The sequence below is a fragment of the Notolabrus celidotus genome, chromosome 12 (assembly GCF_009762535.1).
Source record: "Notolabrus celidotus isolate fNotCel1 chromosome 12, fNotCel1.pri, whole genome shotgun sequence".
Classification (NCBI taxonomy): domain Eukaryota; kingdom Metazoa; phylum Chordata; class Actinopteri; order Labriformes; family Labridae; genus Notolabrus; species Notolabrus celidotus.
Genome location: NC_048283.1, coordinates 22,394,613 through 22,421,891, shown reverse-complemented (window position 1 = coordinate 22,421,891; position 27,279 = coordinate 22,394,613). Strand labels below are relative to the sequence as shown.

At 42.6% G+C, this 27,279-nt stretch overlaps 1 protein-coding gene and 2 long non-coding RNA genes across 4 annotated transcripts; 2 read left to right on the top strand and 1 right to left on the bottom strand.

The window, feature by feature from the left end:
• Positions 1 to 37: 37 nt before the first annotated feature.
• On the top strand, positions 38 to 8,905 carry LOC117822328. 2 transcript variants are annotated; one of them, XR_004633155.1, is made up of 3 exons: positions 38 to 98; positions 2,299 to 2,403; positions 8,266 to 8,905. It is a non-coding gene; the product is annotated as an uncharacterized LOC117822328 (long non-coding RNA). The 2 variants fall into 2 exon arrangements; XR_004633156.1 differs by lacking the exon at positions 38 to 98 and adding an exon at positions 741 to 880.
• LOC117822327 (sodium- and chloride-dependent transporter XTRP3A-like) lies at positions 6,635 to 22,659 on the bottom strand. Its single transcript, XM_034697003.1, has 11 exons — positions 22,408 to 22,659; positions 19,384 to 19,524; positions 18,509 to 18,600; positions 18,183 to 18,410; positions 17,333 to 17,443; positions 16,977 to 17,218; positions 15,113 to 15,275; positions 14,393 to 14,594; positions 10,952 to 11,111; positions 10,640 to 10,805; positions 6,635 to 8,369 (listed from the first exon to the last, which is right to left on the bottom strand). The coding sequence occupies exons 1-11, from the start codon at positions 22,529 to 22,531 to the stop codon at positions 8,193 to 8,195; spliced, it is 1,806 nt and encodes a 601-aa protein (XP_034552894.1). The 5' UTR covers positions 22,532 to 22,659; the 3' UTR covers positions 6,635 to 8,192.
• Positions 22,660 to 24,092: 1,433 nt separating this feature from the next.
• On the top strand, positions 24,093 to 24,980 carry LOC117822329. The gene is made up of 3 exons (XR_004633157.1): positions 24,093 to 24,282; positions 24,380 to 24,484; positions 24,567 to 24,980. It is a non-coding gene; the product is annotated as an uncharacterized LOC117822329 (long non-coding RNA).
• Positions 24,981 to 27,279: the final 2,299 nt, after the last annotated feature.

Here is a 27,279-nt window from a genome sequence, read left to right as displayed (position 1 = left end):
GGAGGGGAGGGGTTCCAGACACACACAGCACAGTGAGCACACCAACAGGAGGGAGACGAGAGGAAGAACGTGCGCGACACAGAGAACGCGCTGGAAAGGTGAGAAAACGAGTGACTGCAGGAAACGCAGTAAACTGTGGACGCATTTCAATGGCAGAGATAGTTCAAAGGCAGAGTGTAGACTGTGTGAGATGAAAATGTCATCAATTAGGTTCTACAAAAAACCTGCAAAGGCACATTAGATCTGTCTGTGAAGGTTCTCAGTCATCCAGGTCATGGACATTACAACTGTTTCTCCATCAGTGCAGTTGGAAGAATAAAGACAGTGAAGGGAACCTGCTGTTTATGAAGGTGTTTCAAAGTTTATAAATAATATACAGACATCAGAGATTGGACCTTTTTGTCTAATTGAGATGAGTCTTGTTTGTACTTTATAATTTAATTTCTGTAACACTCTGCTCCATGTTGAGAATAAAAATAAAGCCTTTTAAATGGTTAACATTTGACATAATGTATGTTTTTTACATTAGTAAGTCATTTGACATATAATTTAACATTATTTTAGGTAATACAGTCATTCAAACAAGAAAAAATCTGAGGAGCCACTTGGGAGCCGAAAGAGCCGACTCTTTGTAGTGAGCCGAGCCAAAAGAACCGGCTCTCTAAAAAGAGCCTAAATTCCCATCACTAGTAACAACAGCTTTGCGAGCTCATTACAAGAACTTTAAAGTTAAATGTAACAACAGCTACAGTAGCTCTTTATAAGAACCATACAGTTTAATGTAACACCAGCTACACTAGCTCATTATACGAACCATACAGTTTAATGTCACAGCTACGCTAGCTCATTATAAGAACCTTAAAGTTTAATGTGATAACAGGTAAGCTAGCACATTTTGAGAAGCTGTTGTTATAGACCAGGGGTTCCCAAAATGTTGGTCGAGATTCCCTTGGGGGGGTCGCGAGACACAAATGCGGGGTCGTGAGATGTCTTCCAGAATGTCGTTGTTTTGTTTAATGATTTATAAATAGTACATTTTACCCATTATAATAAAAATATGGACAGAAATAGATGCTAAACTTAAAATGAAACCTTGAAAATGGAAAATGTAATGAGTTTTCTGCCTTTCTTTTTGCCAGATGACTCCTAAGTTTAGGGTTAGTGAGCAGTTAATTATCAAAAGCATCCGTAGCAGTAGGTTAATTCAGCATAAACACAGCCGCATGCTCATATAGGTAGGCTTATTTTCTGCAGACCAGCTTACTTAAGCTACATTAAATCACTTTGAGGGAGAGTGGGGGTTGCAAGTCTTTGGCACCAATATTTTGGGAGTCACGGGTTGAAAAGTTTGGGAACCCCTGCTATAAACACGGCTCAAACTGTGAGTTTAACAGACTTATTTTAACAGAGAAATTATAACATTTTCATAAATTGCTAAAGTGTCCAACATGTCCTTATCAATATTTGATGTAAGTTATTGATTTATTAAGTAGTTGTGTAATAATCAGGATAATGCTTAGTGAGTTGGCCCCTCTGTTTCCTGTCAGGGTCTTGTTCGCTGTGTTGGGTTTCTGCACAGCTAGCGCACCATACATTATCTTTACGTATCAGACACAAGAATAACTGATCAATCAGAGTGTCAGCTTTCTTTTTCCTGATCACATCATCAGACCACACTACAGTCCTTTAGCCTCTGTAAGAGGGTCCACCTGTCTGACTGTACGTTACTTAACCACCAGTGTTTACAGTCAGTGTGACCTCTGCTGACCTGAGTCTGTAAAAACACATGATGTAATTAAAGTTGTGTTTCTCTGTTTGCCTGTTTCAGCATTCAGCGACATGTTGTCCTCACATCAGCTTTAGTGTTACAGTCATAAAGAGGGGACATCCTCACCGCCGTTGTGTCCTAGTTTTTCAAAGTTAGTTACATAACAGTTCATACAACAGGTCTAAACTCAGGGTACCTCAAAATAAATATAAAAATTTATAAAAATTATGAGATAAAAATATGTTTCTGACACGATGATGTAACAGTAGTTTAGTCACTTGAACACTAAGGCATGACTTCACTCTGTTTTTAACCTCAATGAAATCCTGCGTGGTGCTCACTGGGACGCTTAAATGTAAGATACCATAAATGATAAACTGACAACCTGGTGTTTGGTATTATTTTATTTATAAACTATCAGCCTGTTGTCCTTTAACACACTGTTACCTAAAGTGACCAGCAGAGGTCCCCACCTCCTCACAGATTAATGTTATTCATAGTTTAAGATATGAAATGTTCTCTTTTCATAGGTCACTTCGTGCTGGCTTCTTGCACGACACCCTGGACTCTGAAATTAATGAAGCCTGTGAACATGAAGCCACCTGAAGACGAAGCACCCTGCAGGGTCTGCCCAGGTAAATGATGATGGTGATGATGATAAGATAAGATAAGATAAGATAAGATAAGATAATCCTTTATTCATTCCCCAATGGGGAGATTCATGGAGTTACAGCAGCAAACAAGAAGGTGTACAGTACAAGAATTTAACAAGAATATATAAAGGAAAAAATGTTCATCAAAGACGACAGATTGGCCATAATTCTCCTGTCAGCCACCACCTCCACAGGGTCCAGGACTGAGCTGGCCTTCTTCACCCGTTTGTTCAGTCTTGCTCTCCTGTATCCTGTCCGCCCACAGCAGGTGAAATCTTTCCAATGCTCTGTTAGCATGATGCTACTCTGCCAGTATTCCCTCTGGTGCTGGGTTAGCTTGTCCACCTTATCAAAGATAGATCTTACATTCCCCATAACGGTGGGTGGAAGGACAGGTCGATGTCGTCTTTTCTTAGCTTGCACCTCAATACAAGCACCTTGTCCTTGCCTCCTTGATGATGATGATGATGATGATGAAGATGATGGCCTGAATATATCTCTCTGAATTTAAAGTTCACAAAACTCAGTGCTCTTTGTGGAAACAGGCCTCTGATATCGAGCTACGGTAGCATTTTTCAACAAGGCAGCAAAACTCATCAGAAAACCTGTTAGCCATTAGCATGCCATGCTCCATTCACTGACAGTTGAATTCAGCAGGTACATTTAGATAAACATAAACACTGACTTCATTTAGACTCAAACAAAACGAGAGACAAAGACTAAAAAACAAACAAAATCAACCACAACTTTCTGAAAATGATGAAGACAAATCTAGATTCAAATCTCTTGTCAAAATAATTTCTGTTTCCTAAATAGTTGGTGGAAATACTTTCCCACTACTGTCTTTTCAACATTGATCTGCAGACTGTGATTATTATGACTGTTATAAAGTGCATTGTTATCTTTCCTATGGTCACGTGTTGGCAGCTGAGCGGGCTCATTGCAGAGAGATGCAGATTATTGGTCCTGAGCTGTGGTAGATCTGAAGGTGTTTACTCAGCGTCAGGGATCCAGAAACAAACGCTGCTTTCACCACGGTCAGGAATTCAAAGAGGATTGAGATCGTTGGGAGGTGTGTGTTTGTTAAGGTGTTCCGTGACGTGAATGTGGTTTGTTGTAAAACTAAAGGCAAACACCTGTCGGTCTTTAAAGTTATCCTTGATGAAAAGTTTCTATGATATGTAAAACGTGAAGGACCAATAAATTGCATGACTCAGTCTCCTCAACACCGATGAGCTGATACTTTTGTGATAAGGTGTCAATAAAAACTGGAGCCTGAAATGCTCAAAGGTGGAATTATGGCCGGACTGTGAGGCAGAAACTGCAGTGTCAAACAGGTATTACCTGAGCAGAGGAACATGAAGGTGAAATCTTCCTCAGCAGCAATATTAACAAGCCTCATGTCACCAACGTCACCAACGTCACCAACGTCACCAACATCACCAACGTCACCAACGTCACCAACGTCACCAACGTCACCAACGTCACCATCACCAACATCACCATCACCAACATCACCGTCAACAACGTCACCAACGTCACCAGTTACCAACATCACCAACATCACCAACCTCACCAACATGGCTCATGGTGGACTACATCAAATCTCGTAGACTCTATCATTCTTCTGTATTTAACATAGAGCTGCTACCAAGCTCACTTTTTCAACCTGGATTGCATCTAAATAAATGTTAGGTGCAATAGGTTAGGGTCCTCCCTCACTGCTTCTCTCTCTCTCTTTCTCTCTCTCACTCTCTCTTTCGTCATTGCAGCAGTTTCTTCTCTTTCTGTAAAAATGGTAAACTCTCCGTGTGAGGGTGAATCAGCTCAGGGTTCAGGTTTTTTTCTGAAACAGGTGATAAACAGCACCTGAGCGATTCCTCTGAATATATCGGAGTGTGTTGTGTAACGTTGTTTCTGAGTTTGCTCCTTCAGTGGGCTGAAACTGTGTTTACTGTAGTAATCTCTTTATCAGCCGGTGTTATGTTAGCACCTGAGTTATTTATCAGATTAGACGGGGAGTAATGAGAGCAGTACTTTGAACAGCCTTGGTCTGACAGGTTACTGTGCACCAAAGTGTTTCCCCTGTTTATTATTTTATTGTTGGTTTACGGTCTCTGAGCCTTGTTTTTATCTGAGTCAGGTCAAATTTTTGTTATTTTATGAGTCGACGGACATTTTAATTTCCTTTGTACCCTGTGGATCGTCTAAACTGTGCGTGAAACAATGACTACCTCAGCCTTTTTATCCAGCTGGTTATCATATTGTAATAAGAAGCAGAAGGAGTCGCAGATATTAAACTGATGACTTGGATGACCTTAAGGGCGTGGCTTACCGATCACACCACAATGACAACTCAACAATAAGAAAAGATAAGATAAGATAAGATAAGATACTCCTTTAATAGTCCCACAATGGGGGAATTCATGGAGTTACAGCAGCAAAAAAGAAGGTGTACAGTACAAGAATTTAACAAGAATAGGAAAAATGTTCATAAGAGACGACAGCTTGGCCATAATTCTCCTGTCAGCCACCACCTCTACAGGGTCCAGGGCTGAGCAGGCCTTCTTCACCAGTTAGTTCAGTCTTACTCTCTTGTATCCTGTCCGCCTACAGCAGGTGAAATCCTTCCAATGTGGCGTTCGTGTCCGGTGTTAGCTCTGTTAGCATGATGCTACTCTGCCAGTATTCCCTCAGGTGCTGGGTTAGCTCGTCCACCTTATCGTAAATAGATCTTACAGTCCCCATAACCATGGTTGGAAGGACAGGTCGACGTCATATTTTTTAGCTTGCACCTCAATACTAGCACGTCGTCCTTGCCTCCTTCTCCTCAGCTTGCAGGGAACATCGGGCCTAGCATCGTTTAGCATCGCTCATCTGCTCTCTGGTCGACCTGCAAGCTAAAAATAGTCACAGCCAGTATATTTATACTTTATTCAGGATTCAGCAGAGAAATGAGGAGGTGCAGGTAACTCCTCACCTGAACTTCATGAATCAACCTAACTATAAAATGACAGAAACCATGTTTGACAAACATTTATCTGACCTGTGTTTGATTTCACACTTTGACCCATGTCCCATCTGTTAACATGAAAGAGGCAGGGCTTATCACCTAAACTGTAGACAGTCAGCAGAGGGGGGCTCTTAAGGTTATGAATTCACCTTTGGTGAGCTGTCATGTCTTCCATCTTATATACAGGCAATCATTTAGACAGCTTTACTGCAGGCTGCCTCAGAGTCTGATGAAAGTCACAGTTTGAAGCTAAAATAATCGTATCGTCTGCAAAAAGAGAAACTATGAGGTCCCCAAACTAAACACTCAACGATTGTCCAGTTGTGAAATTGTTGCCTAATGCATGAAATATCCACAAACCCTATACATGGTGTTATATTCACTGTGAATAACTTTATGTACCTTGTTTATCTGCACTCACACATGTGCTTACAGAGTACCAACATAAACTTTTGACTGCTCGTTGTTCAGCGTAGTTTTAATCCTTGTAGGTGTTAATTCTTTGTCTCATGTTAAGGATTTCAGCACTCTTTCTACCTGAATGTTTTCCCGGCGTGTTTGCTGTGACGAGGAAACAACAAGATTAAGATGCCGGTTCAGATTAGCCTCAGTGAGCAGGAGGAGAGAGGCCTGCTGGGTGAGCGGCCACAGGTCGGACCTGCAAGACATCAGGGAATTTCTCTCACTTCAGAAACTCACCGTAAAAACCTGAACTGTGTCTTTAAAGAGAAGACTGCTGGTTCTTCAGCTGCAGCTGTTTACCAAAACTACTGTGCAAATCAGAAATGTAGTTTCTTCTTGACTGACGGTCTGGAATCAGCATGTTTTGAAATGTGTGACGTCAATATGATGTGGGGCATCTGAGTGAAAGTGAAAAATCAGGTGCACGGCAGCGATAAGAATCATTATATCATCATTATACGTCACGTCTGTGTTGTCCACCTGGGCCTGTGCATTAACAACCATACTTCAGAGATGCTCTGAAAGAGAACAGAGCTGTTTCAATTTCTTCCTTCATTTCTCAGAGAATTAGCCTAGCTTAGCATAGTCTACACCTTCAGCTTCCTGCGACCCTCAGTTAGGTCTGACAGGAACTCTCTCTGTGTTCAGAGAGGTTTAACTGATCTCACTGACCACAGAATGAGACCTGATAGTTTTTCAACCTTTAAATCTAAAGACATAAAACAGACAGATTTCTTTGAACAACAACGTTTCTTTAATAAAAAATGGATCACTGAAAATAAAAAGCTAAAACATTTCCATCATGACACGTTACATGTTAATGACATCTGATTTGAGTTTAATGAACACTGAACTAGTTTTAAGGTAGTTTCTGACATCAGATTTGGCTGATAAACATTTTAATGTTTGAATCATTGGAAGAAGAAAATATTTACAGCATTTACACATTTTACAGTTTTTAAGTTTGTGCGAGGAAAACATTCCAGTATCAAAACGTTTATTTGGCACAGAAGACGTCTGACGGCAGATTCAGCTCCTTTCAAACAGATATAAAAGTAGTTATCAAAAATACTTCATATTTAGGACAAACTGATAATTTGTACATTCTTCTTACAAAGAGCACACATAGAAACCCGCTTATCACACAGCTCCGTACAAACTGTTCTCACATTATCAAGAAGAGCTAAAACTTTTATTCGTCCGTTATGTCAGAGACTAAAAACATTGATTTATTTTACAGCACGGTGCTCAGATATTTCAAACATCAAAAACCAAGCGACATGATGTGGTCCAGGAGATGTAAACTCCTCCAGTTTTCACATTTAAAGCTAAAAACAGGTGAGCTGCAGGAACCTCTCTGCTGGTGCTGGACCGTCTCTAATCCGCTGCTGCTGGACTGTAATCCTATTTTAGGTTTTTGTTTATTTACAATCTTAATTTGACCCTGAATTAGCTCGCCCCACAAAAGAGAAAAGGTTCAAACACTTCAACAATTACTAACATCCTATACATCTCATTACTCACTGAGTAAACTACATATCTACATACATTCATCATGCTATGACCACTGAGTCAACTAGCATCACATACTGGACTACACTATAGGTGCTAGTACACTAAAACACATCTCACATTTACTACATGGGATCTCCAGTATTATTAAACCGAGCCCTGTTTGAAATATTCGGGGTTAAAATGACTAAAAGTACAAAACGTTTTGTAAATGCACTGCTTGTTTTCTTCCTCCTGCTGCAGGTGAACAGGCTGTAACGTCTGCAACATCACCCTTGATGGATCAAAGTGAGAACACTAACAGTTCTTGTTTTTGTCCCTTGGAGCAACAGAGATGGACCTTTTTATTAAAGAGAGAGCGTAAATCCAGAAGATACCGTGTGTAGAAATGAGAATATTTAGATTCTAGATTGAAACCATAGCTCCCTTGCTCGTCCCTCCCATCGCCCTCAAGGATTACGTTGCAGTCCTTTCAGCCTGTGTCACTGCTGCAGGGTGAAACAGCAGTTCCAAAACATTGTGAACCAGTGATTGATTACACAACTGAATATGTGCAGATAAGGCCGAGTGTTGTATGGAATCTGGCTTAGAAGTGAAGACTGAAAGAAACTTTGTGCTGATGCCTTCAGAGAAAATAGTTACTCTTTTTAAAGAAGTAGAAAATGTAAAGACGAGAAATGACCACTGATAAAGTCTCCTCTGTGTAATGGATGATTTCTGCTCTCAGCTGGAGGATGAGGAGAGTCTATGAAGGCAGGTGATGTTCAGGAGTTAGTCTGTGTCATTAAGCAGATACTGTGCTGACTGTTCGCTGCCTCTTCTGCTGATGATGTTTCCCATGTTTCCTCTTCCTGCAGAACACGTACAGAGCTGTGAGGGGAACACAGCTGACCGATGACGCCAGCAGCAGCCCGATAAACAGCTGACCAAAGACCGGATACTCCTTCACCACTGACTTACCCTGAGAACACAACAGGCATGGTTAAAGTGAAGGTAAAATAACACATGACATACCCTATGCTCTTCAACTGATCAACATTTCAGAAGTTTCTGTGGAGGAGTCTTTTCAATCAATCCAGCACTCCACAAAGATTGATTTACTTCATAGCCCAGCACTGTTCTCTTAACATCCATGATTGTGACGTGATGAGAGGAAAGAGTCCACATTGCGAAATATTTTCTTTAGTGAATGGTTTATTAAAGACTTTATGGTCTCAGTCTTTCAGGCCCTCTTCAGATAATACACCCTGACTATAAAGCTAGCTCGCACTACCAGTGAAAGATAACTCAGGTAATTCCTCACTCCTCTTGGCCCACCCTCTTGGTGGTCACTTCTGGCTTGAAAAAGAGAAGTCAGTTGGGGTAGATACAAGGAGACGTATAACATTAACATCTATAAATGTTGTATGCAGATCATTAAACTTGGTTTCATCTTTAAGCATAGATGAGATGAGTCTTTCACTGTGTCTATGCAGACTTTTGCTTCGATGTGATTTATTATCAGACTACCAATAAAAAGCTTCTTTAAACAATTAAATCCTCTTGACCAGTTTTCAAGTCCAACGCCGTTGTCGTCTTGTTTAACCTCAGGTCATGTCTCTGTAATCATATTGCCTGGAGGGGACTTTCTGTTGCAGAACATTAAGGCTGACCTAATGACCTTTGCTCTTTATGGTGCTGGAAAATCATAACTGAGCTATTTCTTCAAGTGTTAGAAAAGAGTTATGTCTGAGCACAGCCTTGTAAAGTCCCTGTCAGCTGATTCACCTGCTGTGTTTATGGTCCTTCAGTGTTGGAGTACTGAGTTAGGTAAAGCCAAAGTAAACATGTCGTGGTTTGACTTTCCCCAGTGATACTGTAACACATGTTATCAGTTACTTTTAACCAGTGATGAAAAGTGAAGCCACCGTGAAAGTACAAAAAAACACAGTTCCTCAGGTGTCCACTAGAGGTCGTCTCCAAAAGTGAGTCAGTCCTCATAGAGCTCCATTCAAAGTGTTGAACTTTACAGCACATGTTAACAAACATTTCTCGGTTCATGAGTGAAATCCTCTTCATGACCTCTCTTAAAGAAAAAGAAGTCATGCGAAGTCTTTTGCAAGACTGCCTACAAGAGGAGAATTGAGGACCACTTCACAGACAACAACCTGAGGAAGATGTGGCAGGGAATACAGCACATCACTAACTACAGAGGCAACAACCATGTGACTGGTAGCGCCGATGCCTTGCTGGCAGAGGAACCCAACAACTTCTTTGCCTGCTTTGAGACTGAAAGGCCCCTAACAATCACTGGACTTCCACTAGCCTCCAGTACTGACACACTGACTGTGGAAGAACATGAAGTGAGACGTGTGCTGAGGTCAGTAAACCCCAGGAAAGCTGATGGCCCTGGCAGAGTACATGGAAAGGTACTCAAGGCTTGTGCTGATCAGCTGACTTGGGTCTTCACAAGGATCTTCAACCTTTCCCTGTCACAAGCCACCATCCCATCATGCCTCAAAACAGCCACCATCATCCCCGTCTCCAAAAAGGCAGCCATCAACAGTCTCGATGATTACAGGCCAGTGGCACTCACACCTGTAATCATGAAGTGTTTTGAGAGGCTGGTCTCCCAGCACATCAGAGACCGTCTACCTCCCACCTTCGACCCGCATCAGTTTGCGTACAGAGCAAACCGATCCACAGAGGACGCCATCTGCAAAGCTCTCCACACTGCGCTGAGCCACCTGGAACACCAGGGGAGCTATGTGAGAATGCTCTTCATAGACTACAGCTCAGCTTTCAACACCATCATCCCGGACATCTTGTGAGAAACTCTCTCACCTAGGCCTCTCCACCCTCATCTGCACCTGGATCAAGGACTTCCTGACAAACTGCCAAGAGTCTGTCAGACTTGGCCCTCACCTCTCCCCCACCATCACACTCAGCACTGGTTCCCCACAATGTTGTGTACTGAGTCCACTTCTGTACACTTTCAACTGTACACCACACAACTGTACACCGACCCATCTCTCGAACACCATCATCAAGTTGGCAGATGACACAATAATGATCGGGCTCATCTCAGGAGGAGACTGTCTGCGTGGTGTTCAGTAAACAACCTCACAATGAACATCACAAAAACCAAAGAACTGATCCTGGACTTCAGGAGGAGCAGAGCAGACCTGCCCTCTACATCACCAGATTGAGAAACAGTGCAGTGAAACATCAGTATCAGAAAGCCAAGCTCACCGTGTGTTTGTCCCAGGCCTGGTAGGTGGGGGTTCCTCCCTGGATGTAGTTGATGATGTAGAAGATGAAGAGAGCGATGAGGAGAAGGGGGCTGACTACTTTCCACATGATCTTCCAGTACCAGTTAGGACGATGACCCAGCATGTCTTCTATATCTTTTTCAAATCTTAAACCAGAAGATAACAACATTTAAACCCTGAATCATTTAGAACTCTATCAGTGAGGACATTTCTTATTCTTTACTCTCTATAACTCTGGTTTGATTTAGTAGTGTTATGGTATTTAGTTTGTTTTGTCGTATAACACACAAACCTTTTAAGTCCGTAGATGTAGCTGACGCTGATGACCTCGATGAGGACGACGAAGAGCAGCGAGAAAGTTGCTCCGTAGTCATTGAACATGATGAACCAGTAGTTCCCTGATGTTGTGGTGAAACCGAGACCAACCAACAGACAGAAAACACACACTATACCTGTGAAGAGTCAGATACATGTTTATTATAATCAGTATGTTTAAAGGTGACATATCATGCTCTTTTTCATCAAAATATATTGGTCTAAGAGGTCCCCAAAACATGTCTTTGAAGTTTATTGCTCAAAAAAACACTTTGAAATCAGATTTTGGCATGCCTGTAAACCCCTCTTTTTCAGCCCTGCTCAGAACGGTCTGTTTTCTGTGTCTGTGCCTTTAAATAAGAATAAGCTCTCTGACCACGCCCCCGCTGTCCAGCACGTTGATCTAATGTTTACCTGAGCCCTGCTCAGAACGGTCTGTTTTCCCTCTGACCAAGCCCCCTCAGGAAGTGGATGTGGCCTCGGCTCTCCAGCACGTTGATCTAATGTTTACATGTTGGCTGAATATACACGGCTGCTCACAGACCCACTTTACTTTAACCCTCTGAATTTGATCCAGAATCTGATCCTGACGGAGAGGCGCCTGCAGCAGGACCTTTCTGAACGATTAGTCGCAGATTTAGTGTTTCTTGTCATTTTATTTGTCAGTATGTCGATGTGTCTTCGTACAAAGCTACCAACATGTAGCTATGTGGCTATGCTAACTAGCGCTAGCACTTTTCCATGAAAAATAAAAATCATCCACTAGATCTTCAAATCTGCAGACGTGGGGAGTAAAACCGGCCTTTGTGTTTATTAAGATTGTCTGCAACTAGCATGCCTCCCTCCTAAGCTCCTTGTTAGCACACATGTGTGCAGGGAATGAAAAACGGAGGAGGAGTTGAGCTGTAGTTTATACAGGCATGAACAAGCTCTGAGCTCTGACTTCCGTTACAGGCCGGATGGTGTTATGACGTATGAAAAACATTGAAAACTGAAACGGCTCGTTTCAGCACACATTTACAGAAAGGTGGAGAAATCAGAACAGGGGCAGAATGGATTTTTTTCATTTTCGGGGGGTTTGTAGAGAACCATTGAAAAGTCGATTTTGCATGATATGTCACCTTTAAGTGTTCACTGCATAGAAACAGATTCAACACTGCAGCAGACTACACTCTGTTTACACAACTCCTACCCCATAAGAGTTTGGACACATGTTGATAAAAAAAGATTTGTATGGTTTGCAAATCATTAAAAAGTATATTTAATTAGAGCAAAGAAAAAATATGAAATGTTGAAACTGAAAAATGTTCCCGTTTTATGGAAAATATCTCCTCATTTTAGATTTGATGCAACAACACATTTCAAATTAATTGGAATGGTCGACATTGTGTAATGCTAGAACAATCTGTTATCAGCTCCCAGTTCAAAGCCAGCATTCTTGATGTTACAGGGATCATAAAAGTCCAAGGCATGGGTAGCTTCCACATCAGGGAAGGCTCCATTAACGCTGAACAATATATACAGGTTTAGGAGCAACATATGCTGCCATCCAGACAATGACGTCTTCAGGAAGACTTAACATATTTCAGCAAGACAATGCCAAACCACATTCTGCATGTAGTACAAGAGCATGGCTCTGTAGTAAAAGAGTCCAGGTGCTGAACTGGCCTGCCTGACTGGAGAAAGTGCTCTATAGGTACGGTCAATCTATAAAGGCTAACCTCTCTATTGGCGAAGGTTGTTGGTCTAAACTTAGAAAATATGAATAGAAGGAAACATTTGGGGTCACTCTTTGAACAATGTTCACGAGGAACACAGAGCATCTGTTGAAGTACACATTCCTCTGTAAACAGTGTCCAGCTGCATGAGTCAGCTCCACATAGACTCCTCCATCTTTAACCTTCATCCCCTGACTGTTTCTGTACTGTAGGACAAATCATGGCTAAGTGGACTGGTGGCTGGAGAGGTGCCGGTTCACTTGCCTGGACACTGCCGAGGTGCCCTTAATACCTAAGTTTTTTTTATATAGCGCTTTTAAATAACTCAAAGACGCTTTACAAATAAATAAATAAATACAAATAAAGACATACAAGACAAGCAGACGACAAGGGAAGAGGTGGAAAAATTTATGTGTGGGGAATGCCTGTTTGAAAAGGTAAGTTTTTAACTGTTTCTTAAATGAAAGGAGTGAGTCAGAAGCACGGATGTGTGGGGGGAGAGAGTTCCAGAGGGTGGGGGCGGCTATGACAAAGGCCCGGTCCCCCAAGGTACGGTGCTTGGATTTAGTGATGGGAGTGAGGAGGTTGGAGTCAGAGGATCGGAGACGGCGGGAGGGGTGGTAGTACCGGAGAAGGTCAGTGAGGTATGGGGGGGCCAGGTTATTGAGGGATTTGTACGTGGTGAGCAGGATCTTGAAGCAAGGCATCGAACCCCCAACTGTTCGGGGTGCGCTGGTTGATGGCAGTATCCTCACTCTGACATCTCTCCCAAAGTGCATATCCAATATATGTGTGAGTGCATGATTGTATGTATATATACCAAAAAATCTGTGCATGTAGCATGACCGAAAAACAACACGAGTGAAAAAATTTAATTTCCCCCATGGGGATTAATAAAGTATGTTTCTTCTTTCTTCTTCTTCTAACATCTGAACAGGGGGAGGGAGCCTTTTGAATCTGGTTCAGGAACAGTAACGTCTCATAAATACAAAATGAACATCAGTAATTCCTCATGGATAGACATTCACCGGTGAACTCGCAGGAAAACAAGACAGCCCTTCATTGTGGATTCTGTGAGCATCACACGAAAACAACAATAAAAAGAGTCAGTGATTTCTTCAGACTCAGGCTGAAGACCGAAACGTTTCTTTCCCCTAAAAGTCAGATTATTTTCTTTGGGGCAGAGCAGTGATCCCTGAGGAGAGAGAGGAGGATGTCTTCAGGCTCTGAAGGCATTACAAACTCTGAGTAGGAGCTCAACTAAAGGAAAGTATTCATTTGGATAGAAATATCTTTCATTTAAGATGTAGAGACCTTACAAAATAATCTGGATGATTTTAGGCCTGATCCCCCCCCTGACACAAGTCTGCAGAGTCCTGATTTTTACCTTCTCAGGTGTTCCTGTGGTGTGAGGGATGTTCAGAATCATTTTACTTCCTCTAAACTGTTATGAAGCACGTCTAGGCTGCACTGATTTGAAATCACAAAAATTAAACACGTTCAATATTTACAAAAAGATAGCCAAACAGGAAGCGAGCTGACTGAAGAAGAAAGAAGAAAGAAGAAAACAAACACAGCCACAGAGGTGTGGTGGTTCGCAGTGAGGGACGCGTGAATAAAAACTGATGCATGTGTAAAAGGGCTGAAAGTCCTTTGGAGTCATGTTTACTGTCACAGAATAAGTCATCTAAACATCTTACCATTGAATAACTCGATGCTCATGCGGGCAAATATCTTGAAGTCTCGTAGAGGGGTGATGATGGCGGTGACGTTGCCCAACATGCTGCCCATCCCCAGCAGCAGGAGCATGAAGAAGTAGAGCACGGACCACAGCTGAGGAAGAGGCATGTTTTTAATAGCCTCGCTGTAAACGATGAAGGCCAGACCGGTCCCCTCTACAGCCTGAGAGAGAAGACATAGGCAAGACAATAAGGACTGGAACAGAACCTGAACTTAAGACTATTAAACATGGACAGTCTCAGCGTTATCTAATTGTCTCTGAGGAGGCAGTATGATCCCGAAGATGCTGGTCTCAACTGTCGAACTGATGGCTTGCAAGAAATCAACAGCTCACAGCACTATCTGCTCCATCTCAACATGGGATTGATAAATAATATTCTGCAGATTATATTTCAGCTTAAACTCAGCCAAGAAGCTTTGCAGCTCTCGGAAGTTTGCTCTTGTTTTGCGTGTGAAGATGAGCTGTCAGCATCTTGTGTCTCTGCTGCACAGAGCTGTGTTCTCATCCTGACGGAGCTCAGATCTGTTCACATACAGATGAGCAGAATGGGGAGGAACGCAAGCGAAGAATTCTCTCTCTTCCTTACTCGCTCCCTCAGTAAGACAGCATGTGCACATCGATACCTGTAGATATAAGCGGTTAAAGTCAGTCTCACTGTTAGGATGTGTAAAGGACTCACTGTGTCAAGCTCCTTGTTCAGGTCACAGGGAACCTCCTCGAGTCCCAGCTCAGCAAACTGGTGAGGATACGTCTCGTTTAGCTTCTTGATCGCATCGAAGATGTTGTCAATGTTGATGGAGTCCTCTGACAGACTGAAGGCGTTCAGGAGCTTCACACGCGTGCTGCAGTAGGAGGAGGAGGATAGATTACATGAAGAGGAAGGTCTATATTCATACAGAATATGAGCTTGGTCCTTTACTACACATTGACTCTGTGTCGAGTTAGACGTATACATCAGCCATGGCGAACAGTGTTCAGCAGTAAATAATAACAAAAAGGAACAAAATAATAAATAAAGATCATGAACTCAAACTTTTCCTTCAGTGAACACACTAAAGGGAAATGGTGGAGGAGTAACATCCATAACGCCTTAGCAGTGTGTGGGAAGAAGAAGAAGAACTCTTAAATGGAGGCCACGGCACTGCCAGACTAAAAACCTGCAGGTGACCCAGAGGATACAAACAACAACACATAAAGAGCCCCCCCCACAGAGGTTTAGTTCTCCCCTGCAGGGTTTAAAGATCAGCTCAAAGTGAGAAGAAGGCAGAGTCCACCTGGCCAGACTCCCTCACACGGGCTGTGGTTTAATGAGAGACTGCCCCACTGACCGAGCTCTTTGGACTTGGTGAGGTCAGCAGAGAGTTTTTTATTCATTAAACAAATAGCTGTAAAAATAATGATTAAGTGCCAGCCTTCAGCTGCACAGCCTCTTGATAAGACGACACGCTTCAGCTGTGGAGCTCCTCTCCATCTGTATACACCGAGTCTCAGTTTTTCTGTATCCAACAAGTCAAGCTAAAGACAAGACACAACTCTTAAAATGCTTCTTTGGCTTTCTGATTCAATGTCAGGTCACCAGAAGAACCTGAATACTGATGAGCACAGCACCATGGACATTTTCCATGTGACACTCAGCAGTTCTATCATACTTTGGAGGGATGGAGTGGGGATGTGGACATGTTGTCAACTTATTGTTTAAATGTTGTCGCCCTCGTCAGCTGGCACCAGAATTACGAGTCAGTTAAACAAATTATTAATACTTTTAGTATCGTAGGTCTGAAATGCCAGTTTAAGCTGTTCTAAGCTGTAGTGTTGACCCCTCCACTAGCTGGAGCTGGAGCTCTGGTTAATGTCTGCTGCCATAAAGCTCTAAAGCTCTACTACCTGGATGTGAAGGAGCACAGGTGATGATGTCATCTGGTAGCACAGCGTGGTTTGTCAGTATATTGATCTAGTATATGGAGATAAAGTTCTATGGCTAAGCTGATTCTTGAGCCTGGTGGGACAGCTCAGGGTGTTATAACCCTTTTCTGTCCATGTTAATCTGTCGTGGAAGGAGGAGGAGGGAGGCAGAGGACTCAAGAGGTTACAGGATACAGTGGACCAAGGCACCAAAATAAATAATAAAGAAATAAGGAAGAAGAGAGATAAAGAGGTAAAGAAATAAAGATAAAGTAAAGTAAAGAAAAAGAAGATAAAGTTGTATGTAGGCTGTGTCTGGTTAAAGCACAGGTATGATGACCTGAAGGAGGACTGAAGGCTTCTGGAGCTAGCTCTTCTAGTGGTAGACTTACTCTGTGACCTGATCTGACATCATTTACCTGCAGACTCTGAGATCCTGAGTTTAGCTGTGTTGAATAAAATTATCCTGATTTTTGTTCCTTTTGTATCAAGACTTTCAGCTGTCTCATGAGGCACAATGACATCCCAGGGCTTTGGTACGTACTGTATGTTTACGTCTACTTGCATCCACACACACACACACACACACACACACACACACACACACACACACACACACACACACACACACACACACACACCTCTCCAGACAGTTCTCGTAGTTGACGGTGGCCTTGAACCCATAGATGGAGAAGGTGACGATGCTGGCGAAGATGGAGGTGCTGCTGTTGATGAGGGAGACGATGATGGCCTGCCGCTCAAAGTTGTTGTTGTACTGGTTGTAGCTGGCAAATGCTATCAGCGACCCGAAACCCAAACCCAGTGAGAAAAAGATCTGAGTGGCCGCATTGATCCATGTGGTGGGGTTGGCCAGCTGTTCCATCTAAAAGCAGACAAACACATGTAGACTCACATATATGTAAAACCCCACAGTGTCCCAGCGGTGTGTTGGTAACTTGTATGCCATGTGTCCAAATGTGAACAGATCCATCCTTACCTTTGGAGTAAACATGTAGATGACACCGTTAAGGGCTCCATGAAGAGTGACTCCTCTGATCAGGTAGATGAAGAGGACCAGGTAGGGGAACGTCGCAGTGAAGTACACCACCTGAAGAGGGAGCCATTCGGAGGAGTCAGGGACAAAGTTCAAATATGGGAGAAGGTTTAAAACACACACTGGGAGGGAAAATAAGGGATGTGCACATTTAATGAACTAAAGGGTTAAATACTGTCACCCTTATGAGTTTGTACAACCAAGGATTGAAGCTATGTTAGGAAAGATAAAAATGAGATGTCGTGGATAAAAAGAAAATATTCATGAACCTATGAGAAAAAAGTTTTAAATTTAAGAGATTTAAGTAACAAATTCATGAGATTAAAGTAATGTGAAAAACTGTAAGCTATAAGAATAAAGTTAAATGTTATGAGAAGAAGCTGTTGTCAGACTTTTGTAAACCTATAGATAAAAAAACATGTAGGTGATATCAGAAGAGCAGCAAGCCATCTGCTCTGAAAAAGATCTTAATTTAAAAACTGATCACACACATCAAGACTGATTTTAAAGTACTTTTCTTCCTTGTTATTCCACCTGGCCTGGGGTATGTTTGTGTTTACGTTTGCTGCCATCTTCATGAGCTGTTAAAGTATGCAGCATCCAGTCCGTGACGCTTCTGTCTGCTCCTCTCTTTGGTCATTGCAGGTATTCTGTTGGCCATGGCGTTGGCTCAGACGTGGTTCGATATCAACCAAGAGAGAGGTGTGTGATCTCTGTCTCTCTGAGTTGTATTATCTTGTGTTTTCTGTGGTTTGTGATGTATGATCCTAAAAGCCTCTGGCTGCTGTCTCACCTTTCCCGTGGACTTGACTCCTCGTACGATGAACAGGTAGGTAATGATCCAGGCGAGCACCAGGCAGAGAGCCTGGCCCATGTGGATGCCTCCGTTCTCCTCAATAGAAGAAGAAATGTCCAGAGTCTCTCTGTAGAAGAAGTACTCGGTGGGAGATGCACGTTCACATTCCTCCAATGGTCCAGTCAGGTTAGCATTGACGGGACAATCTGCCCACGGTAACACCGCCTGACATACGAGAGAACAGAACAGGGTTAAAGGTAAGATGTCTGAGACCTGACATTTTCCGATGTATTCAACATAACGTGGTTTAACAGGCAGCTCACTTGGAATGAATGAAAGAGGTACCAGAAGCTCCATGCATTGATGATGTTGTAATACAGACACAGATACAGGGAGGTCACAACACTAGCAAGACCTGAAATCAGAGAACGACAAAAACAATGAAATCAAATTAAAAACATAGGATGCCTCTGAGTCCACATGAGTCCACAATCAAAGCTCATGCTGAAAAACCAAATCCACATTCTGAGTCCTGGTCTGTCTGACAGCACTGAGAGTAATGTTTCATAAACAGAGACACATCACTCAGTTACAGACTCATTGAAATCAAAGCAAAACAACTCAAACATCCAAACAGAAATACGTGCAGGGAGGAAATGTGAGCTCACAGAGTATACGAGTCCGAGCAGGGCCATAAAATAATACATCTGTTCATTTCTGTTAATAAACCTTCACTTAAAATGTTTTTTTTCTTATTTTGTAAAAGTAAATGTTGAATTTATTTAGAATTTAATTTGAGTGTTATTTTTTTTTTTTTACAAAGTCATTTTTTGGATCCTATTTTTCTTAAGTTCCTTTACAACTTAATGAACGAGCTGTCAATCAACCATCTGAGGGCGGGTCTTCCTGTTTAGAACTAAAAATTACATTTAAATAAATTAAAAAGTAAGAAATGTTGAAAAATATTTACAAAAGAAAAAGTTGAAATGTACTATTACATATTTGATTTTTTTGAGAAATAAATGATCAAATAAGTGAAATGCTAATATTTATTATTTAACATTAGTGTTACTTATTTTAAATGTCATCATATTTACTTACCACTTATTTACAGTCTCACACTCTGTTCATTCAATTTCCTCATATTATTTATTCCACACATTTCATTTTATTATTTTATTATACAGTCTGTACTCACCCACTCCTCCTAAATACGGGCTGATGGCAGTCCACGCCCCGATGCTGCCCAAACTCATCTTCTGACCGATGGCGAGCTCCAGGTAGAATAAAGGAATACCCTCCAGAACCAGCATGATCAGGTACGGGATCAGGAACCCACCTGAGGGAGGACACGTGATCCAAAACGAGAAGATCAAAGATAAACAGTCTGTAAGGTTAGATCTCTTTCTCTACAGCAGGTCCACGTTATTCAGATCTATTATAGCTTCAAGCTACGCTGAACACCTCAAACATCTGATCCATCTCAAGACCACCATCTCTGATCTATCTCAAGACCACCATCCCAGATCCATCTCAAGACCACCATCTCTGATCTATCTCAAGACCACCATCTCTGATCTATCTCAAGACCACCATCTCTGATCTATCTCAAGACCACCATCCCAGATCCATCTCAAGACCATCCATGATCCATCTCAAGACCATCACCCCTGATCCATCTCAAGACCACCATCCATGATCCATCTCAAGACCACCATCCCTGATCCATCTCAAGACCACCATCCATGATCCATCTCAAGACCATCACCCCTGATCCATCTCAAGGCCACCATCTCTGATCCATCTCAAGACCACCATCCCTGATCCATCTCAAGACCAACAACCCTGATTCATCTCAAGACCAACATCCCTGATCCATCTCAAGACCGCCATCGCTGATCCATCTCAAGACCACCATCTCTGATCCATCTCAAGACCAACAACCCTGATCCATCTCAAGACCACCATCTCTGATCCATCTCAAGACCACCACCCCTGATCCACCATCCCTGAGCAGACCTCAGATCTCCTGACACCACCTCACTTTGACAGCACACCCTGACTATCAGAGGACAAAATCCAGGACTGACTCAGGCAAGCCTTCAGAGTCCCATTTTGAAGCTTTGGGGACGCAGACTCCTCCTCTGTTTGATAGAACAAGCATTGAAAGCAGATTCATACAGCTCTGTTCACAGAGTTATTGAACCATGGTGATGTTCAAGTTGTTGACCTAATCCAACCTTTCAAACAGCCGGTCACATGACTCATCCTGCAGTCATTACAGGAGATGTTTGCTCTTTGTTCAGTGATCCGTGCACTCATCCAAAAACAACATCTGAAATCTCCTATCCAAGCAAATCATACCTCTGTTTACTATTAAAGGAAGATCCCTGAGAAAGCAGCTGCTAACCTACCTGTGCTTTAAAAATTACTTTCTATATCTTTAAAGATCCACACAGGGACAAAACTTGAATTCTCATTAATGAAAACAAGATGCGAATAGATCATGACTCTGTAGCAGAGATCACCGCATTAATAACAGACATGACTCTGTAGTGGAAGTCACCACATTAAAAACAGACATGACTCTGTAGTGGAAATCACTGCATCCTTAAATGCAGATTAAAACTGAACCATGCAAAGAGGACACCATATATTAACCTGATCCAGAACCACAGAGACTACTCTGGACCTGGGCTGGTTTAAGATGGACTGAGGGGAAGTGGAAAACTGACCTGTGGTCTGATGAATCAAAATCTGACATTCTTTTTGGAAGTCATGGACGCTGTGTCCTCCACTCTAAAGAGAAGAGGGACCACCCGGCTTGTTATCAGCTCACAGTTAAAAGCCAGTATCCCTGATGATATGGGGATCAAAAGAGTCCGTGGCATGGGTAACTTACACATCCATTAATGCTGAACAATATATACAGGTTTAGGAGCAACATATGCTGCCATCCAGACAATGCCTTTTTCAGGAAGACCTTACATATTTCAGCAAGACAACGCCAAACCACATTCTGCACGTATTACAACAGCATGGCTCTGTAGTAGAAGAGTCCAGGTGCTGAACTGTCCTGCCTGCAGTCCTGACTCGTCCCCCATTTAACACATTTGGATCATCATGAAACTAAAAATACAACAAAGGAGACCCTGAACTGTTGAGCAGCTGAAATCCTCTATCAGGCTCTGTTTCTTGTCTTTCTTTCAATATATTGTTGTAGGTGAGTTTTATTGTATATCCATATCTATGGTGCGTCCTACTGGAAGCTGTATACTTGATGCCTCTGTTAATGGATAAACAGACCTGTCAGGATTAGAGTTAGTAACACTGGAAACAGCTCCAGGCTCTGAGCAGATCTTCAGTTTGATGCATAAACTCTCCATCGTCTGTCACTGTCTGAAGGAAAGCTGCGTAACGTTTCTACTGAATCTGTGTCCGCTCACTTCCTGGTTTATGACCTGCTGTCAGGATCTCTACCTGCTTTCAACAGTCAGTAGTGACGGCGGACTGTAACAACAGCTCATTCTGTGATAACACAGTGATAAGGTTTCACTTGGAAACTTACCGCCACAAAACCCTTCTGACTCAGAGAACATTAACCATAAACAGGTGGAGATACACAGCTCAGAAATACAACAGGAACAGACGTTTCAACAAGTTTACTGTAAAAGCTCAATGATTTAAAGTCTGTTTCCTGTTTGGATGTGATGACCTGATGTCTCCTGTCTTTAATAACTCAGATACAGACAGAGAGCGGTCAGACACTACAGGTTTATTCTTACTTTACCTCTGAGAAAAACACAAGGATCACTTATTCATATATCTGAAGCTTCAAGCTGAATTCAAAAGCAGAGTTTAAAATGTAAGAGACAAGAATGAGAAGATAAAGCTGAAATTATTTACAGTTAAACAAATTTAAAACTTTTCATCTTGATAAAATCAGGTGTTTTATAAAGCTCATTGACTTTTTAATAATTGTCATTGTTTATTTTTCTTAATCAGCTGTTTTTCAGTCAGGGTCGATATATAAATTAAAGGTGTATTTATTCTCTGGAGAATAACTCTTTATTAAACTTGAAGAATGAAATCCTTTATTATTATGATATTATAAACCCTCTGAAATTCTCACTAGAGGCTCCTGACTGTGCTCACTTTATTTAAGTTGTTAATGAGACTTTATGAAGATCTCGTTCATGCCCGGTATGTAAGCAGCTCTTACCTCCGCCGTGCGTCTGGCACAGGTACGGGAACCTCCACACGTTCCCCAGACCCACCGCGTACGACACGCACGCCAGCACGAACTGCATTGGGTTGTCCCAGTTAGGTCTCTCATCTTTTCCCATGTTTGCTCTCCGTTAACGTGTCCACGGTGTGAGTGAGCAGCAGAACCTGAGCGGGTTGCAGGAGCTTTACCGGTGCGCGTGGTGCGGGAGGCTGCGTGCTGCGCGCGTGTTGCGTGCTTTATGAGCCGCCTATGATTGAAATGTGGCCACACTGAGGAGGAGGAGGGTCCTTCTTCTGCAGAGTCGTTTTATATAACTACTTCTCCCATCAGCCGTTCACTGCAGACGCTGCTACAGCTTCCTGGGAAATGTAGTCCTTTAGATATCACACAGCTGCAGACACCTCTGTGTGCAGAAAGGGAGGATACAGATCATGAGCTGCTCTCACATCCAGAGATAAGTACACAAACTAAACTTCACACATCATATGTCAACATTTTACTGAGTTATTACTCTTAAAGGTTTTAATGAAGGATGCTTGGTATGTGTAATATTCTTTATTAATTATTCTGATTTTTACAGTTTGATAAAAGTTTCTTCCATTTACTGAATAACCCATTCAGACATAAACAAGGGGAGGGATGTGATGCATCATTAAGAGAGGAAGAAGAAGAGCAGCTGCAACAAGCTGAGGAGAGAGTCACTGGTGTGGATGTTTCCACTTTCTCAGAGAACAGGATGAAAATGTTAGGCATGTTTCAGAGAGGAGGAAAAGAGTCCTACAGTTCAAACAACCGACTTTAAGGCACCTTAAAGTTGTCTCACCATGCAGTAGGTGGAGCCTGGGAGATAAGCAAGTGAATGTTTGATTTGACTCTTTAACCCGGGAAGTATCTGATAGGAAAATAAGTAACTGACGTAAAACAAGTCAAGGAGAAACCTATGTTGTCCCAGACTCTCAAGGAAATTTAGATTGAGACCCCCTTCCTGTTTAGTGACTTTCATGAATAAGTTTTGTGACCCTTAAGCCAGCAGAGCTGAAGGACAATATGATGACTAGACTAGATGTTCAGATAAGTTTGGGCTCTGTAGTAGGCAATGACACTGGCTCTCAGACCTATAATGGGTCTTTGTCAACAGCATTCTGGGAGCCAGCAGATTAGCAGAGCTGTTCGATAGAATGCTCCCAAGCATGGCACACGCCATTTCTGGGTTTTTGGAGTACATACTCTTTTAGTAGGGATTCTACGCACTCTTTTATAAAATATAAATGAGACCCCTGGCCTTGTTGTCTTCACCTGAACCTGAACCTGAACCTGACCTGACACAAATCCCCTGTTTTCATTAACTAACCCACTTCTCTGCCGGTCTCTGCTGAACTGTCAGTCCGTCACAGGCTCCTTACAGACGGCTGTGTTTATTGAGTTCTCAGATACCTGTGTGACAGACTGTGGAGCCTGGAGGGAGGCTCGTATCGTTATAGTCTCACTTGTTACGTTAGATGACAAAGTTATGGCCACATTCAAATAAAAATATCTCACATAATAAGAAAGAGAAGTCAGAACTGTAAATAGAGTAATGGCCTGTGTCCACTCAGAGCGTCCTCTGATATCAACTCTGTCAACACAGAGGAGAAACTAACCAGACCAGAACGACCCGAAGCTGACATCAGGACATGATTCCTTTTCCTGGTTTGGTTATTTGTTAAAGATGAACATTTGGGTTTTACGCTTTTATTGACAGGACAGCTTCAGGGATAAGAACTGAGGGGAGAGTGGAGGAGTCATACACTGAATCATGTTGGACTGAGAACTGATCCTCCGACCAGCAGGACCAGGACTGTATCTTCTGTGCATGCAGCACCTCTTCAGGTGAGCCGAAGTGGCGCCCCTGTTTCCACTGTTTCATGTTTTCTTTGTCAGATTTCTTCAGATAAAGGTGATAAGCATAAGAAGTGTTTTAAAACAGACGTATTGGTCCCTGCCGAGGGGAGGGCTGCAGGACAGATTGACAAGCTGCGGACTGAAGAGGCAGGAAGCTCACCTTATTAGGAGTCAACAGGAGGACAGACAGGTAAACAAGGAAGGGTCCACCTCAGTCCTGAGACCATCACTGAAACCATCCTCTATTTATCTCTTCACACTTTACCTCACAGCGAAACTATCAGCTTCTTACAAGCTGAACGAGGCGACCATGAGAGGGGGACTGAGGTAAACTCCAGAGAAACACGGTGAGCTGAAGGAGACGATGAAGTGAACTCATGGAGCGTTAGCCTTCTCTCTGGATCTGCATGTGTGCAACAAACCGTCCTGCTCACCAGGTCAGTGTTCCCTTAATATACACAACCTGATCTCCACTTCTGCCTGTCCTCCTCCTGAGCATGCACAAAGGGTTATATTTCACAATAAGGAAGAAGAGAAGAAGTCAGTGCATGAAGTACATACTGCGCTGCTGCTGCTTCATCATGAACTCTGAGTTTACTTTATGTTTCTGTATGACCTGCATGGATTCACTCTGCTGATGTTTGTCCAGCTTCCTGTGAGTTCAATTAAATCCTGCACACACGCACACACACACGCACACACACACGCACACACACACACACACACACACACACACACACACACACACACACACACACACACACACACACACACACACACACACACAGAGTGAGAGGCAGTTTGGATAATAGGAGGTTCCAGGCAGGAGCTTGCCATTTCTATAGCAACGCCTGGATTTGGCCAACAAGCTAAAGAGCAATCTATAGTTTTCACCGTTAAAACTACAGAGACAACAGCAACAACAAAAACAGCCACAGTGATACATTATTTAAAGCTATCTTGCAGTTTTTAAACTTGTTTTGACTTTTCGTTGGTTTGATAATAAAAATAAAGCTCCATATTGCCTCATTTCTTCTGCAGGATATAACTCACCTCACTCTGTTTCTATTTATCACACCGAGACCTGATGACTACATTTCATTCCTTCATGTTTACATGGGCAGAATGACAGTAATGTATCCTTGAATCCTTGAATCCTTGAATCCTTGAACACTTGAATCATTGGATCGTTGGATCGTTGGATCGTTGGATCGTTGAATCCTTGAAGGTGAATGTGTTAGGGAGTGAAATGTTACCTAACAGATTGAGTCACTTGGTACAGCCTTGATGCTGATTTCTACAGGATGAAGCTGAGCTGAGAGTCTGCCTCCATCAGTAGGAAGCGTCTCCTGTCTGAGCGCTTGCTAACAAAGGACTCTGTGTTAGATTGAAGGTCTTCAAAAGAAACATCAGTCACTGAGGACGGGTACAGAGATTATTGAAACTATGATCAGGGGCTGAGTCTGCCTGCATGGAGCTGACTTCTCTAACTGATAGAGGATGATTGCAGAGATGCAGGAGGAGGAGCAGGTGTCTGTGCTGCTGCAGCTTACAGGAGGAATCTCTTCACCTCCTCTGTTTCATCACTTCTTATAAAGACTCAGACGTATAGTGCAACATTAACTACAGCATGTTCAGGTTCAGAGCTCATTGACCTGCACACCGTCACACCGGCCTGCTTCAGTCTCAGTCGACTGCATCAGTAATTTAAAACCAGCAGGAGGTTTCTTTGAGTCTCTGTGAACGCTCTGCTGTAACATAACAGAAAGGATGGACATGTCAGTCCTCAGCACATCTCAGAAAGGTGCCGGGCATACGCTCTGTGAACTGAGGCCGAATCCAACCTGATGTTTGAGTCACACCACTTATTTCCAGTTTCAACCCAATGCGGTGTGTAGGAGGTCACAAGAGCCAATCACAGCCTGATCGACGGCTCCTGACTGAAGGCTCCATTAATGCTGAACAATGTATACAGGTTTAGGAGCAACATATGCTGCCATCCAGACAATGACGTCTTCAGGAAGACCTTACATATTTCAGCAAGACAACGCCAAACCACATTCTGCACATATTACAGCAGCATGGCTCTGTAGTAGAAGAGTCCAGGTGCTGAACTGGCCTGCCTGCAGTCCTGACTCGTCCCCCATTGAAAACATTTGGAGCATCATGAAACTAAAAATATGAGAAAGGAGACCCTGAACTGTTGAGCTGCTGAAATCCTCTACCAGGCAAGAATGGGACAACATTTCACTTTAAAGTTCAGAACCTGTTCTCCTGGGTTCACATACGTTTACAGAGTGTCATTCAAAGAAGAGCTGATGAACAGAAAACATGTCTCTGTACTGATTGAAACAGGTTTCTTCTTCAGATTTAACATGATCTGATATTTTTATAAACATGTTTCAGTTTAACGTCTTATTTGTTCTCTTTGATTTGTTTTCAGTTTAATATAAACATGAATGATATATTTTGTATAGATATTCTCTCTTCTCTGTTTCCTTCAGCTCAGTGTTGACATTGATTCTCGAAGCCTTGTCCTTCTCTTGTGTAAAGCGTCGGCGTGGATCATCCTCAGACCTCCCTGTGAAATGTTTTCACTGAGACTTTCTGCAGCTAAAGAAACTGTTCCAGATAGACGGAGAAGCTCACCCGTGCGGGTCACCGTGACTCTCAGATGGAGCTGCTTTTGTAACGTCCACGTGTGGTGTCTCGCTGTGTCCCACTTAACTGTTGTTGAGTCCCCACATACCACAGAGCGTGTTTGTCGGGGCCTGTTTGGGGCCACAGTCTCAGCAGCCGGCCTCCTGTTCCACAGGCCAAGTGAGCGAGCACAATGTGAGTCACAATGTAAGAAATAAAGCTCTGCTCGTTAGGGTTGAGAGGTCAAAGGCTGCACTGTACGCCAAGTCTGCTCCAATGAACGAGCACTTGAAGAACCGGCCTCTGAAGAATCCAGTCAGTCTGGACTTCTTAATTTCTCCTGAC